Source organism: Fulmarus glacialis, unplaced genomic scaffold (genome assembly GCF_000690835.1).
Source record: "Fulmarus glacialis isolate BGI_N327 unplaced genomic scaffold, ASM69083v1 scaffold12324, whole genome shotgun sequence".
In the NCBI taxonomy this organism is placed as follows: domain Eukaryota; kingdom Metazoa; phylum Chordata; class Aves; order Procellariiformes; family Procellariidae; genus Fulmarus; species Fulmarus glacialis.
The window spans coordinates 14,122-32,865 of record NW_009208756.1 but is presented as its reverse complement, the minus strand read 5'-3'; the positions used below and the strand labels follow the sequence as shown (position 1 = coordinate 32,865).

General features: G+C 40.2%; 1 protein-coding gene across 1 annotated transcript in view; it reads left to right on the top strand.

The window, feature by feature from the left end:
* Nucleotides 1–18,744, top strand: part of KDM5B (lysine (K)-specific demethylase 5B) — a gene marked incomplete at its 5' end in the record, with an annotated part of 44,517 nt that overhangs the window by 20,611 nt on the left and 5,162 nt on the right. Inside the window, 11 exons of the mRNA XM_009576604.1 lie at nucleotides 772–891; nucleotides 2,596–2,790; nucleotides 3,203–3,384; nucleotides 4,020–4,144; nucleotides 4,472–4,622; nucleotides 7,694–7,808; nucleotides 9,817–10,172; nucleotides 11,326–11,464; nucleotides 14,249–14,428; nucleotides 15,288–15,446; nucleotides 17,317–17,802. Coding sequence (XP_009574899.1) covers nucleotides 772–891; nucleotides 2,596–2,790; nucleotides 3,203–3,384; nucleotides 4,020–4,144; nucleotides 4,472–4,622; nucleotides 7,694–7,808; nucleotides 9,817–10,172; nucleotides 11,326–11,464; nucleotides 14,249–14,428; nucleotides 15,288–15,446; nucleotides 17,317–17,802 — 2,208 coding nt within the window. The remainder of the gene's footprint in view (nucleotides 1–771; nucleotides 892–2,595; nucleotides 2,791–3,202; nucleotides 3,385–4,019; nucleotides 4,145–4,471; nucleotides 4,623–7,693; nucleotides 7,809–9,816; nucleotides 10,173–11,325; nucleotides 11,465–14,248; nucleotides 14,429–15,287; nucleotides 15,447–17,316; nucleotides 17,803–18,744) is intronic.

The following is an 18,744-nucleotide window of genomic DNA, read 5'->3' as shown; positions in this document are numbered from 1 at the left end:
TCTATTTCTGTATCTCAGCTGGAAAGTTTAGTCTCGACCTTTGAAACAATGGCAGGAGCTCTTCCTATGTCTGTCTAATCAGACACAATTTTTTTTGGCATAGAGTTTCTGGCAAAACACATTCTTCCTTTATTTGTCATCTACATCCTCTTATTTTTCCTGGATAAGTTCTTAGGTATTTAAAAACATTTTTCATCAGTTTCCATCATATTCCATACTAGGTTATTCATGGGAATTATGTCCCTTTACAACTTAATTAGCTTTTGACTAGCTGACCTTGGGACTTAAGGAAAATCTGGGAAAAGTAGCAAAATTTATGGTGTCTGCTATGCTATGAGAGACTCCAAAATGGAAAGATGCAGGAAGACCTGCCTGCTCTCTTGCTGGTTATCTAGCACCAAAAGTATTAGATTTACAGCATTATGAACTTTTGAGTAGGTTCCAAATTTCTCTTCCCCTTCAGCTACACGTTGAAGAGAGCCTTGCTTGTGCTTTACCTGTATAACTGTCAACAGAGCTAGCGAAGTGCGAAAGGCACAGACTTAAGCTGACTTAAAATGGCTTAGAGTGCAGGTATGGCTGAATGAAACCCCTTTGCTTTCTAGGGTTTTACATGACAAGTTACCAAATGCCAGTTGTAATTCTTGGGCTTATGTTTTAAAACTATCCGAAGTCATCATAGAAGTTACTAGGAATCGGAAATCCATATTCTCTTCAGAGCCTTCAGTTCTATTTAGGCTTGACCTAATGCTTGTCTGTCTTTTCTCCTAGGTTTATCGAACCAATCAGTGTGCTGGAGAGTTTGTGATCACCTTTCCGAGAGCTTATCACAGCGGCTTCAATCAGGGTTTCAATTTTGCTGAAGCTGTGAACTTCTGCACAGTTGATTGGGTATGTTCCAAAAAGTTTTTCAAGTATGCAGTTCCAAAGTTGTTCCTAGCTAATGTACAGCTCTGATATTTTACTGCTGATATACAAATCTAATCCACAGATCAGAAGGAGCCTATTACTGGAAGCATAATGTTTTGCCGAAGGTATTTCTTTTATGTAGTGAACTGTGGGCTTTCTCTGGTTCCTAAGGTTCGGTTTGAAATTATACTTAGGACTGATACATCTTTTACAGCGGGAGGTAGGCAAGGTCCTGTGCATGCCTAGAAGCACCAGTGCTGCTAGAATCTACTCCTTTTGTGTTCTCAAATTCCGTTCAAATTATCAAGAGCTGGAATGATATTTTTCTGTTTATTGCACTGGGAATTCTCCAAGAGGTGCTTTCTATAGCTGAAAAACAAAGCCAACTTGGACTTCTTTTCTACTTTAGCTTCTGTGATTAAATCACATGATACATTTAACACACATTAAGAACAGTTAAAGACTTTGATAGTTCTCTTGGGGAAAAAATAAAAACAATTGTATCTGATGTGAGTACATCCTCTTGGATAGCAGAGGCGCTGTAGGTTGTTAGGGAAGAGTGCCTTAATGAGAAGGGAACAGAAAGTTTTAATGTTCAAACAGAAGGTTTACAGTACTTTATTGCCAGTAAGCTTCACTCAGCTCATTGAAATAACAGGGATAGTCACACATTACAATTATTAGGTCATAGTAATTTATTAAGTTTTTTGTCTTTTTTTAAAATAAAACAAATGGAGGATAGTTGCTCTGAAGTTACAAGTAATCATTTCTCCTTCCCAGCGGATTTTGCAGTCACAGTGTTGCCTGATCTCAGAAAGAGCCTTTGAAGCTACTGATATTTCAAATTACTCCTCTTCTGATGTTTTGTTTTCCCCAAAAAGGTCTTAGCTATTTGTAAATATAGCCCATCTAAAAATACTGCTAGATTTAAAAAACATCACTTAGAAGTAGGAGATGATGCACAGCTTTCTGCGTTGTGACTGTGTTCACGCATCGGTTGGTTTGGTTTTGGTTTTCCTCTTGTCCTTCCATGAATTTCATACTGGACTCTAACATGTAACCTCACTGTAACCTGAGCATTGCTGGCCAGCCTTAAAGTAAAGCTATCAGTAACCTGCCCAGCTCATAATGAATTGTTTACTCTGCCTGGTGTTGGTTAGGGACTTTAATGGTTCATGGAGTCAGCAATTTCTCATGCCGCAGCACAGTTTGTGTCCTACATAAGACAGACATATCACTTGAGAAGAAGGTCCAGCGTGCCCTGCCACCTGCCCTTGACAGGGCATCCCTCGAGTGGTAAGAATAGGGCAAGTGTATATACTCTTCCCTTTGATGTTTCTCTAGCCTCTGTGTATTTTTAGCTTGGGTCTTCCTGAGCCTACAGTGGTTTAGTGATTTAGTTACCCCTAATTATGGTCTCTTCCAGATAGCGCATTCCCCCTGTGAACCTAGCTAAACAACTTGCATCCACAGGGTCCACTGTAAAGGAGTTATAAGCAGTCCTGGTTTACAAGAACTCAGGGTCTTGATTTCTCGAGTTTTACATTCTGAATTATGAATATTATTGCTAGAAGGATTTGTCTTGGCCTTTCATTTGGATAATTTTTTATTAGTAGCATAAAAAGTTAGTATCTTAATGTAATTTTCAAAATGAACTCTTCACTTATTTAATGTTTTTCAATGCAGCTACCATTGGGTCGCCAATGTGTGGAACATTACCGTCTGCTAAACCGTTACTGTGTGTTTTCTCATGATGAGATGATCTGTAAAATGGCTTCCAAAGCAGACGTTCTTGATGTTGTGGTAGCATCTACGGTTCAGAAAGACATGGCTATTATGATTGAAGATGAGAAGAGATTGCGTGATAAGGTTGATAAACTGGTGAGTTGTAAGAAATAATACTATAATGAATGAAGGAACATGTGAAACAGTAGTGTGAAAGACATGCTGGGACTTGTACTGTGTTGTCAGTGGCTTAGAGCTACATAGTACCTTCCTGAGTAGCACTGTTGATTTCAGAGGACTACTTGGGTAAAGAATCATTTATTGTGAATCTTGTTTTAGCATCTGCCCATTAGTATTGTTCAGAATGTCTCCTTTAAAATAATATTTGTTCTTTTCGTAATTTAGTCAGAAAAGCTGTTTTTTCATTAACCAAGATTTCTGTCTACCTGGTTTTAATATCTTCTGCTAAACTTCATTATTCCTTTGATAAATTTAGCTTCTGATGCTTTGGCTTGGAATAACCACCTCTTCGTTAGACTTTGAAGTGATGTAACATATTCTTTTGCAGGGAGTGACTGACTTGGAGAGAGTGGCTTTTGAGCTGTTTCCTGATGACGAGCGACAGTGCTTAAAGTGTAAAACCACTTGTTTCATGTCTGCTGTTTATTGTCCATGTAAACCTGGATTATTGGTATGCTTGTACCATGTCGAGGATCTCTGTTCCTGTCCCACCTACAAATATAAGCTGGGGTAAGCTTTAGATAGCAAATAACACTGTGTTCTGGAGATATTTATTATATGTGTAGATATTGCAGTGTGATAATCTAGTGCCTACTTTGTTTTGTTAATGTGCTAGCCTCGGTATTCTGTTTCTCTCAGTCCTTTGCAAATACAGTGTCCACAAAACAAAGTGCCTTTTTTGTGCTCGTATACAAAGACTCTTTCTTTTTGGCATTCACCTCTTCTTGCTCTATAATGGCAAAAATTGCTGGATAAGTTAGTTTGCTTTTTTATTTATAGCAACATCCCTTACATCCAGTCCTTGCCAAGTAATATTTTTTTGCCTTTGTTAGCTTTCCGTCTTGTTGTCATCTTTCCTTTCCAGTCGTTTGTTATATCTTTGTCCTACACGAATGTAGCTTGTCCTAAGACAATTTCACAATTGCTTCAATTAGAATGTTGAAATTGCTTTTTGAAGCAATTGCAATGTTGAAATTGTCTTAGGAGGGAATCTGGTGTGGTTATGTGTCTTAATTATGTAACCCTGGGTGCACAGTAGATCATTTCTGTGTTGTACAGACCAACACATCTTGATGCCCCTCCCTTCCATGCTCCTGCTCCCCCCCAGTTTTTGCTGAAGAGTTTGAATTCTGTGCTACTTGTAGGTACCGCTATACCCTGGAGGAACTCTATCCAATGATGAACGCGCTAAAGATGCGTGCGGAATCATACAACGAATGGGCTTCCAATGTTAACGAAGCTCTGGAGGCAAAAATTAGCAATAAAAGAAGTAAGTATCTTACCTTTTGCCTACAACTCATAATTTTAAATGGCTAATTTTTCTGGTTTTGGTTTCTGAAACTTAGTAATTTTTGTCTTATAATTATGTGACAATCAAAGGAAATCATATATAATTTAATGTTTTAGAGCAAATATTTTAGCTGTTATAGTCCCAGAAATTATGCTAAACTGTCTCTGTGTGAGAAGGTTGTAAATCACTTTGACACAAAATATAACTGAGGTTGAAATAGAAATATATTTAATGTGTTATTCAGCCTTACCATTTAAAATCTAGCACAAAGGGGGACTTCTGTTAACTTAGTATCTTTCCCAAAAGGTCTCATCAGTTTTAAGGCTTTGATAGAAGAATCAGAAATGAAAAAGTTTCCGGACAATGATCTACTGCGACACCTCCGACTAGTTACGCAGGATGCGGACAAATGTGCCTCAGTTGCACAGCAGCTTCTTAATGGAAAAAGACAAACCAGGTAAATGTTACTATATGTGTTTGCAACAAAATTGAGTTGCTGAAGATGGTGCCAGTGGCCAGTGATAGATGCCAGTGTTCTGTAAGACTTAAAAATGAAAGCAATCTTTTTGTCTTCTCAAGAGAGCCATCTTTTACAGGGAGATTCACCTTTCCTGCATGTAGTAAGTTAAACATCCTGAGCTTTCAATCTCTTCTTTGGCTCTGTTTGGCAGTTGGGCAGTAAATTCATTCTAACATTCCCGGAAAGGAAAAATTGGTGTGGTGTTTCCAGACAACGCAATACCCAACAAGATGTCTTTGTGCCATGGGGACTGAAAATCTGTCGGTGGTGCATATGTCATTATATTCATTACACTTTATGCCTTATGGAAAAATAAAGTGTCTTAACTTCCTGAGCTGATGATGATGGGAATACTGTATGAGATCTCTGAAAAATACTTGCTCTTTCTTTGCAGCACTTATGTTAAATCTTTTAGACAGGTTATTTGCTTGAGGAATTTGAAGATAGGGCAGTGTTTGGGTAATACATTCTTTGTGAATTGGGTGTCTGGCTGCCTGGTCCTGCTAGCACTTTCCATGTCTGAAATGAGTTGAAAGGAGTCGGAAGATCTGGAAGGACAAGGCCAGGTCTCTTCATTGCATCAGTTTGTGACTGTATCAATGCACTAGCCTTTCTCGTGGGGATCACAAATTACCATCTCCACCCAGACTTACAATGGCTGTATCTAGTCTCGTGGGATGATAGGTTTCTAAGAAAATCTTGGGTTTATATATGTGGAGGACAATATTGCTCAAGTCCAACAATCTTAATAGCACGAAGTACTTCAGGAAAAACTGTTTCTCTCTTCCCATCTGGACAATTTTCACCCGTCTCTGCTGCTTTGAACAACGTGTTTGTCAGAGCAGTTGCTCTTTGTACTAGTATAACTGCATGTGTGTGGTTTCTGCATGTTGCCTGCCTCAGCAGGTATCTTGTAGCTTGTCACTCCCTGTGTTCTTGCAGTACTTTAAAGGCTGACTTCGAAGGACTCTGGCAGAAAAATATTCAACTACCATTTAGACATTATTTTTGTAGCTGCAATTTCCCTTCCTAGTCATCCTTGTGTAAGTCTTTGTAGCAAGGACTTGATAAAAATTCAACTTCACTGTCTTGCACAAGAGGATGAAGCCTCTGTCACAGCAACGTAAAAATACTACAACACGAAATGAAAAATTCAGCACTCAAACAGACACGATTTCTGCCAGATAGGTAATTCAACCCAGAGATTCGTGGCATTGTTATTGAAGGCTTTATCCACTCCTAATCTCTTCCTTCATTCAGTGTTGAGCCATCTCTTCTGGTTCTGGCATTCCCAGTCCACGTGTTTTCCCATCCTTGGTATTTGCTCAGGCCTCCTGATGATGAACTTGGAGCACCAGCCAGGCCCTTTCCAGCTGTTCTGTGCCAGACGAGCTCTTCCAAAAGTCTTAACATGTACCTGACTTTGCTTGGCCTGGAAAGAGAGGGGAGCAATTTTTATCTTCATCTCTTTGACTAGGTCTGTTCTTTTGTCACCGTGATAGTGTATCAACCGTTCTCACAGCTGTACTTGCCAGCTCCTTCAGCGTTACAAGCTGTGGTGAATAATCGTCCCAGTGTTGTACTACACAGGATCAAGGCAGTGCTTGGACTGCATTTCTCATTTGCTCCGAAGTGGTTTTAGCCCTTCTCTCACCATTTCTGCTTTGAGCTTTTTATGGCATATTTCTGGGAAAAGTCCAGTTGCATGTCTTCATAATGAGAGTTTTAAAAACCCATGTTATTTCACACCAAAGGACAGTGTAGCCCTCGTTCCTCTCTGGCACTAGCACGTAGGTGATACTGGAAGGGAACAGTGCGACAGCAGGGCAAGTACAAAGGGATGTTCTCACTATCCATCCCCTTCCTTCTTCAGGCCTCATGGTACCTTTTCTGCTTCTTAGAGTCTCCAAGAGTTTAGAGACCTTGTGCTTAGAGATCTTTGTGCTTAATAACCCTGGATGGAGGTGGGCTTTTCTTCTGTGAATACTTTTTTTTTTTAGGCTCATGTAATTTCTGGTTGTCAAAAACATCTCGTGACAGTCAGTTTTGCAGTTTAGATATGTATATGTGTGTGTATGCCTACATATATATACATAAATACTTATTTTTAAAACTTGTGCCTTTTCCTGGAAGATACTGCAGAACTTCCACAAAAAATAGTAAAACATTGTAGACCATGAAACAGCCTGTGTTGTACCTGAGACTTTTAATTAGTTTTATTGTTCAGCTTGCTATGAATTTTGGAACTCTCAATGTGATCTTGCATATCCTTTAAAAATACCTATTTTTAACACAGAATGGTAAATTAAAATTTATTTTATAGTGTTCACATTCCACTCATGCTGGCATATCCTGCTGCGATGTTGTTTTCCTCTTTTGTTTAAATGACATATCGTGGGTTAAATTGGAGCCAGCATTGTAAGAGCTTTCTTTCCTTTTCTGTTCAGAAAGGTTCTCAGACCTAGTTAATATTGGCTTGAGTTTAGAGAGGTTTTTAATATTGGCCAATTTGTTAACACTTATAAGCCACTCATTTGATACAAAGCTTTTAGATAAAAATGAAAATGATGATTTCAGCGTAAAGAGGATTTTTTTTTTCTGTGAATATAAAACCCATTCAAAATTGGGATTTGTTCTCTTTTGGTATGGGCATGGGGAGAGCTTACTACAATAGCTATTGCAACATAACTGAATAGTTTATCCGCAATTGCTTTGTGTTCTGGAAAAAAGCCCAATTTCATTCCGTAATAACTAGTGCTCTTCCAAGGCTGAGTAGTTGTTCCAGAATACTATTTAATATGAAAGAGTATTTTCAACAATAGCTTATTCTGCTATAGCTAACTGAAGTTTTCCCATGTATGTAAGCCCTAGGCTGCTTGGATGTTTTTGAATATTCTATTATTTGAGAGTCAAGTTTGACTTACAAGAAATCATAAGCAGATTTTTGGGAAGTTTAGATTTTTTTTTTTTAGTGACATCCAACAAAGTTGAATTATGTGTAATTGCAGGTACCGCTCTGGAGGAGGAAAGTGTCAAAATCAGCTGACTGTGAATGAGCTCCGGTTGTTTGTGAGGCAGCTGTACGCTCTACCTTGTGTCCTCAGTCAGACACCATTACTGAAGGTAACTCGGAAAATTCTAGGGGAAAGAACACGAGCGTGTGTCAGTGATGTATTTGCACTGCACTAATCTGCTAGCGTACTATTTGCTCTAAGAATAAATACTTTTAAACTGGCAAGCCTGGGTAACTTGTGCACATGAGTTGCTTAAGAATGGAGCTCTCTAACCTGCTGGTGTTCATTGTCAGTAATTTTTGTACTACATAGGGGAATCAAAATGTTAATGTTGTATGAAATAAAGCAAAAAAAGCAGCAGGATGACCTGGGTAACTACAGATTAAAAGTTTGAGGTCAGTTAACTAGTCTTCTCTTAAGAGTGAAGCCAGGTTTATCTGAGAATATTCAAAACTCCATAATGCTTTGAGTGACAGTGCTCCCATTCACATCACTTTCCTTCTTTGTTAATCCAGAATCAGCTTTCTCATGGTCTTGTAATTAGGTACCTCCTCGTTCTATTCACCCACGTTCCAGGAAACGACACAGATAACCCTAGCCAAAGCTACCAGCCTAGGCTACTACCTAAATACTTGTTCTAGCAGAGTACCTGCTGCTGATGGTGAGTCAGATCACTGTCTCCCACAACCATCAGCTAGTGCTGATTATTTGCTCACCAGATGATCAGCACTCAGACAAGTTGCAAGTAATTCAAGATTTGGTTTCGGAATTTGCCAAAATGTTGCATATCACACTGAGGGGTAATCAAAAAAAAAAACCAAACCAGAGGAACATAAATTCTGGGCAGCTGCAATTCCTGTCTTAAAGGAGAATGGCTTTGCATATTTGTGACTCTTAGAACGAGGAGATGCAGTGGCCAGCTCCTGAACCATCTCTTAAGTGTCCACACAAGGCTGAGAGACCAGACAGTATCATGTAATGTTGAATCAGAATAGACCAGTTCAACCCAGCTTTATGAGTACTGCTTTTGAAGCTTTATCAGGCTTGGAATGTGTGAATCAGATTTTATGTAATCCTATTTACAGTTACTTGTTTATAGCATTGTCACTCTGTGAAGTTATCTAACTATTTAAAAAGCAGAAGTTTAGAAATGCCAGACACGCAAACAGTTCTTCTCCATCTGGCATTCTTGAACAGGGAAATATCAAACACATATGGTCAGGGTATTCTTTTATATCATTCTCAACAATCCTAAATTGTATGTAGTCATGCAAATTAGGCTGTTAATATAAATGACCAACAGTTACTGGAGATCAGTTCACAATTTAATATGTCTCTAAAAAAGCTTTATTTCCATTATGGGTGAGATTGCCTACCCTGGCAAACAACCTCATTGGCAAAATACCAAGATGTCAGCTGTGAAGGAAGAACTTACTGCTGGAATAGCATTTCAGCCAGTACTAGATACAGAATAATTCCAGCCTTTGCAGTGAGATTGCTCTGACTAACTGTCCATTATCCTGGGTGAAGTGCCACACAGCCACAGAGGTACCTTTTTCGGGTAATTAGCTGTTGAACATATGGAGAGAGAGAAGGTGTTGCTCTGCATGAAAGAGTAAAATGCCTGTGGCTTACTGGGACTGTGTGTTCAGCTCAAAAACCTTAACAGTGCAGCAGAAATGAACCCCAGAAGCTCCATGCCCTTCCCACCTTTCTTCAAAGGCTTCCTTATCTTAACCTTGCTGTTCTTCAGCCTCCTTAATCATTCCAGAACAAAACCAGAAAACAGCACTGATGGAACACTTAAAATTTCACTTTAGATCCTTTCTGTTCTTCTGAGACCTCTTTTTGATGCCTGTCTTTTAGTTCAAAGGAGTTTGGAGCGGAATTCCCTTGTTCTATGATCCTCAAGCTGGTGGACATGTTATGTATGAGGAGATGCTGATATATACACTGTGTGTTGAAGATACACTATTTAAGTGTTCCACATGTCATGATAATTTGCCATGCGCATTGTGTGCGTTGCAATGTTGTTTGCCAGGTGGCTTGCACTTAAATGTTTAAGAGATTTGGCCGTGGGTTTTCTTCTGATTTATTGTTGCATTTTTATATTTCAGGATCTTCTTGATCGTGTGGAAGCTTTCCAACAGCAAAGCCAAAAACTCCTTTCTGTAGAAATGCCTAGTGCTGCAGAACTTCAGGAGCTGTTGGATGTCAGCTTTGACTTTGACGTTGATCTACCCCAACTGGCTGAACTGCGGATACGTCTGGAACAGGCACGCTGGCTCGAGGATGTGCAACTGGCTTCCTCAGACCAAAACTCTCTTACTCTAGATGATATGAGACGTCTTATAGACTCAGGTGTTGGACTCGCTCCCTACCCAGCGGTTGAGAAAGCAATGGCGAAGCTGCAAGAGCTCCTTACTGTATCTGAACACTGGGATGACAAAGCCAGAAATCTGATAAAGGCCAGGTAGAAGCTAAATCTTAGTGTTTCATTTTGTAGTTCCATGAGCTGTTTGAGATGGAAGTAGTTGGCCTTACTTCTGAAGGGGCTCCTCTTTGTTCAACCAGTTCACAACACAAAGGCAAAACTTCTGCTATCCAGAAGGGAAAGGAATGGAGAAGGGGGATGAGTGACTGAGTAATTTTAAACATTGGTGTTGGCTTGCAGTGTTTGTGGTGCTCCAGTGTCATTGTGCGAGTTCTCCTTTCGCCACGAGGAAGGGTTTTAAGACACCTCTTCCTTCCTTTCTACCTTCTTCCCTCCTCCAGTGTCAGACTGAAGGATGCATGTCCAGATGGCGCTTAGATATATATCACCAACTGGTAAAACTTTTATTATATGGACTACTTCTAACATTGAGGAGATTTTTCCAGATCAGTTGGTGCAGGGGAGAAGGAAATAAGCCAAATGCATCCTTACTGAGGAAAATTTTCTTGCCTATTGCTTTGACCTTCTGATTTATAAAGTCAGTCTACTTAAAGTTTAGAAAGGTGGCACAAACTTGTATGCAAGGTTTCTTCCCTCAGGATTCCTGATTTCTAAATTTTTGTTATATTTTTGCCCCAGCCTCATAATTATGAAACCATTTGACCGTTTCTTACTCATTAGTAACCATAGTATTTTTAAACGGTAACTTCATAGAGCACAAAACTGGAATAAGCTTGGTCTTACCCTCCAAAATAGAGATGCAATTGAGGTTGTACTCTTCTAGAATGTCAGAATCAAATTGTGAAATACAGAAAAGTCATCTCCACTTTTTTAACCTCCAAGTGTGGAATCTCCTAGTTGGTACTGTTTTGAGGTTCAAGGAGGATCCAAAGGTCTATCATTCAAAAGTTAATGAATGTTAAATATCCCTTAAGCCCAAATGTGTGAATATTAAAAAAACAATAGACAACAGATTCTTTAATATTTTCAGCATTTCTAGTAGGGAGTCTATAGCAAGCAAATTTCTAAAAGCATACATGCATCACTAATGCCCTTGTTGTACCATAAGCATCTCTAGTACTGGACATAATGTCATTATTTGGTGTAAACCTCCAGTTTTATAAGCCAAATGAGTAGAAGAGCCCCAATTGTATTGCAGTGTTTTACATTCTGAGATGTTTTGTTTACATAGACCACGGCAGTCACTGAGCAGTCTTGTAGCAGCAGTGAAAGAAATAGAGGAGATCCCAGCCTATCTCCCAAATGGTGTCGCACTGAAAGATGCAGTACAGAAGGCCAAAGACTGGCTGCAGGAAGTGGAAGCTCTGCAGGTACGTAAACTGCTCTCTTGGCTTCTTGGTGAGTGAGAGTACCTGCTGTCAGGTTAACGGACCCACGCTCTGCACGTTGTGTGCACTTGGTGCTTCAGCATCCCACTGAATTAAGAATGCTTAATCTATGACATCTATTGCCTTAGACATGGTGCAGTTACGGTCTGATGAGTGCTATTGTTTTTTACCTCTATTTCTGGACCTGATTTGTATCCCTTCACCTCCACAATTAACTGGCTGCAATAAAATCTGTAAAGGAGCTATTAACAAAAATCTAAAGTTAAAAATATATTATACTATGGAGCTTTACCTTAAGGTAAATTTTGCTTCATCACTAATAACAATGATCATATTACCTGGTAATCATATTTTTGTGCACCATTCTGCAGATGAAAGAAAAATACTGTCTTCGTAGCATTTTTATGAAGATCACTTTCTTGTTAAATAAGGTTAAATGTTTTGCATGCTAGTGGAAGTCATTTTGTTAAGACGCTCCAACCACTGTCCTAACTTAAACGAATGTGTCTTATTTTCAGAGAGTGCTTTCATAACATGAGCAAGCTAAAGAACAGCTATACTGTAAAAGATGATCACCATCTTACTGCACTCCTGTAACACATAGTATGGAGCAGGTGACACAGTCGAAGTTCTGCTTGCTGACTCTTGAATAAACAAATCCCCTAAAGTCATCAACAGTATCTTTGCACAGCCTTCATTTGCCTGGCTAAACAAATAATTTTCCTCTAGCATCTTCTAAAAAAACCCTATGATTTCCTGTTTGAGGAGTATTCCTGATCAGACAAGTGTCCTGTCCTTGTATTTTCTCCAGTTTTGAATGCACCTTTCTGGAGTATGCCTCATGTACTGTACTGCAGGTAATGCCTCACCAACACCTGATGGTACAAGGATATTAATACTTACTGGTCGTGGAACTGCCTCTTCTGAGGCCCCATAGAATTTATTTGCTGTTTCCACAGCTGTATCGTTAGTGATATTTCAGACATCCTGTGATTGAGAGGTATTCCCTCATTTGTTAAGCACTAACCATGGCCAATCTCAAGGCTCTTTCTTGTTCTATTCCTGTATGGTTGGCCTTTGATTTCGTAGATTAAAATACTTGTAATTTTGTAGTAGTTCTGTTGGAATTTTGAGATGGAAGTTACTTGGTTTCCTCTTTTTCCTTCTCTCGTCTCTTCATCCTCTTCCATTTTTTGAGGCTCCTTCCAGCTTTGTGTGACTTCCATTTCCATGTTCACACTCTGAAATAAGTCTTCAACTGAGCAAAAAGCTGATGGCAGAGATTGAAAACCAGAGTCTTCTAAACAAAAGTTGTATATAGGTTTTCACCTTGGCTTCTAGCACTTCCCACTTGAATCTTTTTTTTTTAACCTTTCAGACTTTTTAACCTTTCCACCTTTATGTGTGGACCCAGTTTCTTTTCCTGTGTTTTTACGTTCTTTGCTTCTTTTACAGTTCAATGGCAGCTTAACTCTCCCCTCTTCTCACTTCCCGCTTCCCCTCTTCTGTTAGCACGATTGCTCGGGCAGCCAGACACCGGGCTAGTTCAAGCCCAAGTGAATGATCGTAGCCTGGACCGACGCTTTGAAGTAGTTCATGGCTCGGCCTCACAAGTACTGACCGGGCTAGTTCAAGCCCAAGTGAATGATTGTAGCCTGGACCGACGCTTTGAAGTGGTTCATGGCTCGGCCTCACAAGTACTCGTGCGAGGGGTCAGTGGGACTGCACAGGTCAGGAAAGGGTGGGACTGGGATAGCCTTGATTTCGCTTTGATATAAGTTGCCAAATATTTTCTTAAATTTTCATTTGTCCTTATGTTTTTTCCATAAAGTGAACTCTGATCTGACTTACTAGTATTTTCAGGCCTATCTGAGCTAAATTCTTTTGAGTCAAGAAGCTTTTACGTAAAAAATTAGTTGTCCTGGGCTAATTTTGAAGGAACAAAGTTCATGCAATACTAACTTTTGAGGGCTATCTTGAGAGGACTTAAGTGAATTGTTCTTGGCGTTTGCCAATTTCTTGTTTTGGATTCTGAAATCCTGCCTGCTGCAAATAGAAGAATGTGTCTGTATGTGCCAAGAATTTTTGCTTCAGTTCTGTGAAGATTTTAGTAAATGCCTGCGGTCGTGACGTGCAGGAAGTTCTTGGTATCAGTACTTTGAGGTTTGCTGCTGGAGATGTTGGGGTTGTTCTTGATGAATAGTTCTCGAGTCCCATATCACTGCCTATTTTATAAATTACCTCTCAGTGCTGCTGTACTGCTGGACCTCTTGTAGCTGGGCTGCCTTAGGTGTGGGCTGCTCAGTGAATGAACAGAGCTTGCTGTAAAATGGCATATTGGATACTTGAGATGGTTCCTTGCTCTTGGCATGCTGGGGACTGGGTTAGACTTGCCTTCTGGGTCTATTTTGAAATTATTTTCATTTTCTGCTGTGAATGCAGATTGTTAGATTGGGAGTCTGCTTATATTGTTGGCAGTCTCTTTTTTTTTTTTCTTTTTTTAAAAAAAAAAACCTGTCATTTGGTAAGTGTTGTCTCCTCTCCCCCCACCCCCCCAAATATTTTATTAGTTTTGTCTGTGTACTTAATGATTAGAACATGAGAAGCACAAATGTTGGAATAACAGCTATGGAAGTGACTGAAGTGTCTAAGCAGTAAATTCTTCTTTACAAGCTCTACCTTCAGTTAATCTAAATAACTTGCTGTGATTCATGGAAGTGGTATGTCTTATATACATCAAACATTTTTTAATTTATAATCTGACAGGTTGGAGGACGTGTGCCTGTACTGGACACACTGGTGGAACTTGTCACAAGAGGTCGATCTATTCCAGTGCATCTGGACTACCTGCCGAGGCTGGAGTCCTTGGTGTCAGAAGTTCAAGCATGGAAGGAGTGTGCAGCTAACACGTTTCTGTGTGAGAACTCCCCCTATTCTCTTCTGGAGGTAAGAGACCTCAGCTCTGGAGAAAACCACCATTCATACCACAGCAAAAGCACATCTGAGTTACAGTATTAACTCATGAAATAGCAGTAAATATTAAGTATATTTGCAGAATTGTTTTAGGATTGTATTACTTATTTTAATGTAATTTTTATTGGATTGACCTATGCTTTTAATGATAATTTTAAACTTTTAAAATGCTTAAGATTTAGCTATACTTTCTCTATTCTTTTTAATCAGTGGCTAATGAGAGCATGCTGTGCCATAGTCTGACATTTTCAATATAAATATGGGAATATTGACATATTTGTGGCACTGAATTTACTTCAGTGCGTCAGGCTGCAGCCGCTGGAGAGCAGGTTCATACCCGCTTCGCCCACCTCAGCGCGGTGACAGCCAGACCTTTTGGTTGGGCTGTGCTAAGGGTGAGGCTGTAGCTGCTTTAGCTGGCCCTCTGAATCTGTTGCTGCACGTGTGTGAACACCGGCAGTTCTTGCACAAGCCACACTCTGGCCTGCGCTGAGCCCCCCTCCTACCCCCAGCAGGGCAGCCCCTGGAATCCTCTACTGTTTTCCAGGGCTTGCAGCTTAAATCATGTGAAGGCTGTTCAGTGTATTAGCTGGTCTCTATACACCAGCAATCTAAATGAAACATGGAGGTGTTTGTGGTCTGCCCATTTTTTAAAACTGGATTTTTAACCTTCCAGCTCTCCCCATTTTCCAGATAACCTCATCCTAGTCCCCCAAATCTTTGATGGAAAAAACTGCAGGAATCCCTGTTCTGACCAGTCATATGTAGCTGTGTTAGGGCAGGACGAATGCATTTAAAATGTTGCAGACAATACTGCTTTTCTGTCCACCAGGTGTTATGTCCCCGGTGTGATATTGGAATGCTGAATCTGAAGAGAAAGCAGAAGAAGTTGAAGGAGCCAGTGCCAAGTGGAAAGAAAAAAAGCACTAAGCTAGAGACTCTGAGTGACTTAGAAAGAGCTCTCTCTGAGAGCAAAGATACTGCATCTGCGGTATGTGGTTTAAGATTTTTTTTTTTCAAACTGGAGTTTCTTCTAAGTTCTTTGAATCTTTGTTTATGTTTGCCTCTTGTGCAGGAGTGTTATTTCTCACTCTTTTCTGCTTGCTATGCTGTTCTGCAGAAGGACTTCTAGGACTGCGCTTTTCTGTGCTTGCTTCAGACTTCCCAAAATTGCTTTTAGTGGAAAAAATATGTGTTGTCTTTGTGCATGAAGTAGCCTTACAGTTTGCCAGGCAATGCCTGTAGCCTAACAAAGCATAGGAAAATAAAAAATTGAGACTTATTTTCCCCACCATACCAAAACCTTATTAAAGATAGGATAGGGTTTTCCCGAGTCTGATCCTTTCAAAGAACACAATAACCCAACACCATTTATAATTAAAGCAAACACCATAAATAATTAAAAAAACCCTCATGCATTATGAAATCAATAAAACACTAGCTCTGGATGGAGCAGCTTAGTCGCTGGTGGTAAAGTGCTTCATCCCGAAAGACCTATTTCAGAGCCTCCACCATTGTCAGATTCAACAATGTCCCATGATTAATGAGGAGCAGTAGACTGATTTGGTAGGGTTTGAATATAATTGTCCCTTTAGGTATGGGACATTTAAGTTTTAACCCTGTGGCAACTACTTGAAACCTGTATATTCAGTGCTTCGGTTTTGGCCTCCCTTGTCTAGAAATCCAGACTTACAGACTGCGTCCCTACGAGTGCTGTAAGGAGAAGAGACGGGGTCCTTTGAATCGCACACCCTTCTCCTCTTTGACTAGATCACCTCTCGTTAATGGTTGGGGTATTGAAAGAGAAGGATACTCACATGGGCTGCACCCAGGAAAATGCATTCATTTAGTGTGGCAGGGTTTGCTTCTGATGCATGAGGGGAACGAGAATCTTCTTATAGTGGAGGTTTGGATACTTTCACAACCCAGCGCTGTAGCTGCAGTGCTCAGCACCCATGCGTACGTAATGTAGTGTGCTGTGCCAGAGTCCCATATCTGCTCACACTGGACACAGCTGTCTAGTTTTTGCATAGCTGATTTTTCTCTAGTCATCACATTTCAAAGCCATGATGTGTGAAATAACTGTTTAGTATATATTTATAAACCCTCCTGTATACATTTATTTTTATATACATAATAAAAGGCATGGAATTTATTAGTTGCAGCTGCTCCTAATAGCCTTTATGAAGCTGAAATATATTGCTATCTTTAATAGCAGCTAATGCTAAAGATTCCTGAAAAAAAGATCATGAGCAGGTGTAGAAAGGGCAAACAATGCATTCAGGAGTACACCTGAATTTCACTTGGTGTTTACAAACCCCAAAGCGAGTACATAGGTCAGGGTATGGCCCTGTGCACTTGACAGCGTGTTCAAGGTGGATATCAGAGATGCATTTGTATTTCTGAAAACTGCCCAGATATGTTTTACGATTATACAGCGTCAGACTACGTATTTGAGAGACATGTTCATAGAGGAGTACCTGCAAGCCAAATCTGCACTTGTTTCAGAATTTAAGAATTTAAGCTGCTTTAATGAAGGTAATGTTTTTGTAGTACAAAATGTGAAGGATTTGGAACAGAGAGGAAGGGAGTTAGGAGGTTATTTTTTGCAAAGGAACAACTTTGTATCTCTGGGCCTGATGAGAGAACGGAAGGAAACTGAAGTCAGATCGCCGCACATCCTCGTAACTGCTTTGCTTCAAACATTCAGAGCCTTGAAGGCGTACAGGGGTGAGGAGCTTCTTAACAATCTGAAATACTTGCTGGCGTATCTGAAGAGTGTGATTGTGCAAAGGGCACCCTGTTTCTAATGAGTAATGTTCCTTTCACGATTTCATCCCTTTCTTTGAACTCCCTTTTAGATGGCTACGCTTGGGGAGGCCCGATTAAAGGAGATGGAAGCGTTGCGTTCTCTGCGAGCAGCAAACGAAGTGAAGGTGCTGTCCAGTGAGGAGGACGCAGAACTGAAAGTCTGTCTGTGCCAGAAGGAGCCGGCTGCTCCCATGATACAGTGTGAACTCTGCAGAGGGTTCTTCCACACCAGCTGTGTTTCGGTGCCCAGCGTTTTGCAGGGACCTCGTGTGTGGCTCTGTCCACACTGCCATCGGTCAGAAAAACCACCTTTAGAAAAGATCTTACCGTTGCTGGCCTCCTTGCAGCGTATCCGTGTGAGGCTTCCTGAGGGGGATGCCTTACGGTATATGATCGAGAGAACTGTGAACTGGCAGCACAGAGCACAACAAATGTTGTATTCAGGGAATCTAAAACTTATACAAGACAAAGTTGGCTCAGGATTATTGTACAACAGATGGCAAACCACAGCAGGCCAATTGCCAGAGACAAACAAGGTGAGGCTGAGCTGCTTCTGGGTTTCCTGGCTACAGTCTGTAACACTTCTCTGGGTTTTGGGTTCGTGTATCTGCATACAAATACTGGCAAGGCAGATTGTTCATGTGTTGCTTTACAGATATAAGGAGTTTGGGTTCTGCCTTGACAGTTAGCCAGGATGTGCGTGTCCTCCAGCAACAGCTTCGTGTTCTTCAGCTGGAGTCCTGGGAACAATTACTCCTCAAGGGCCTATTCTCCCTTCTCCTCCTCCCAGCTTCTACGCTCTAATGTGACACCATTAACGACAGAGCTGCTAAAGCTATTGTTTCTACAGTGCTTAGTATTTAATTAGTTTTTATATTCTGTTCTTACAAGTATTTCAATATAGTTTTAAGTGTTGAGAATTAGTAACAGAGGCACAAACTGTCCAGTGTGTTACCAGCTTAGCTCTCTGAGGTTGTTTTCAACAGGGTATCTTCATCCGTTACTGCTCCTTCTTCTCCTTATCACTCACTAGAACTCCTAAGCTGAATATTCTGCTAATATTACTGAGTTAAACTACAGTAACTGTTCCAGGTGTGGTCACGAAGGAGTTTCAGACTTCCTCCAGTAAAGATCTTTCAGCGAAAAGCACAGGGAAAGTGGGGAAATGGGTTAAGCATTTCTAGTTCTCCTGAGATAATAAATGCAGAAAAAATCTGAAATACAAGGTCTGTGCAGCATAAAGAACATAAAACATCCCAAAATGGAATGCACTCTGTTGCTTTTACTTTTTGATTGAAACACCTTAGTTTTGCTAGTCCAACCCTGTTACCGTTAGTCTGTGTGTTTTGTGTTGTCACGCTTAGTTATGTTAAAACATAAAATGTGCCAAACGTTGACCAAATTTTTCAAATAGGCAAGCCTAGTTTTAGAAATTAAAACTATGTTTAGGCATATAAGAGAATTTTTCTGATAATGTA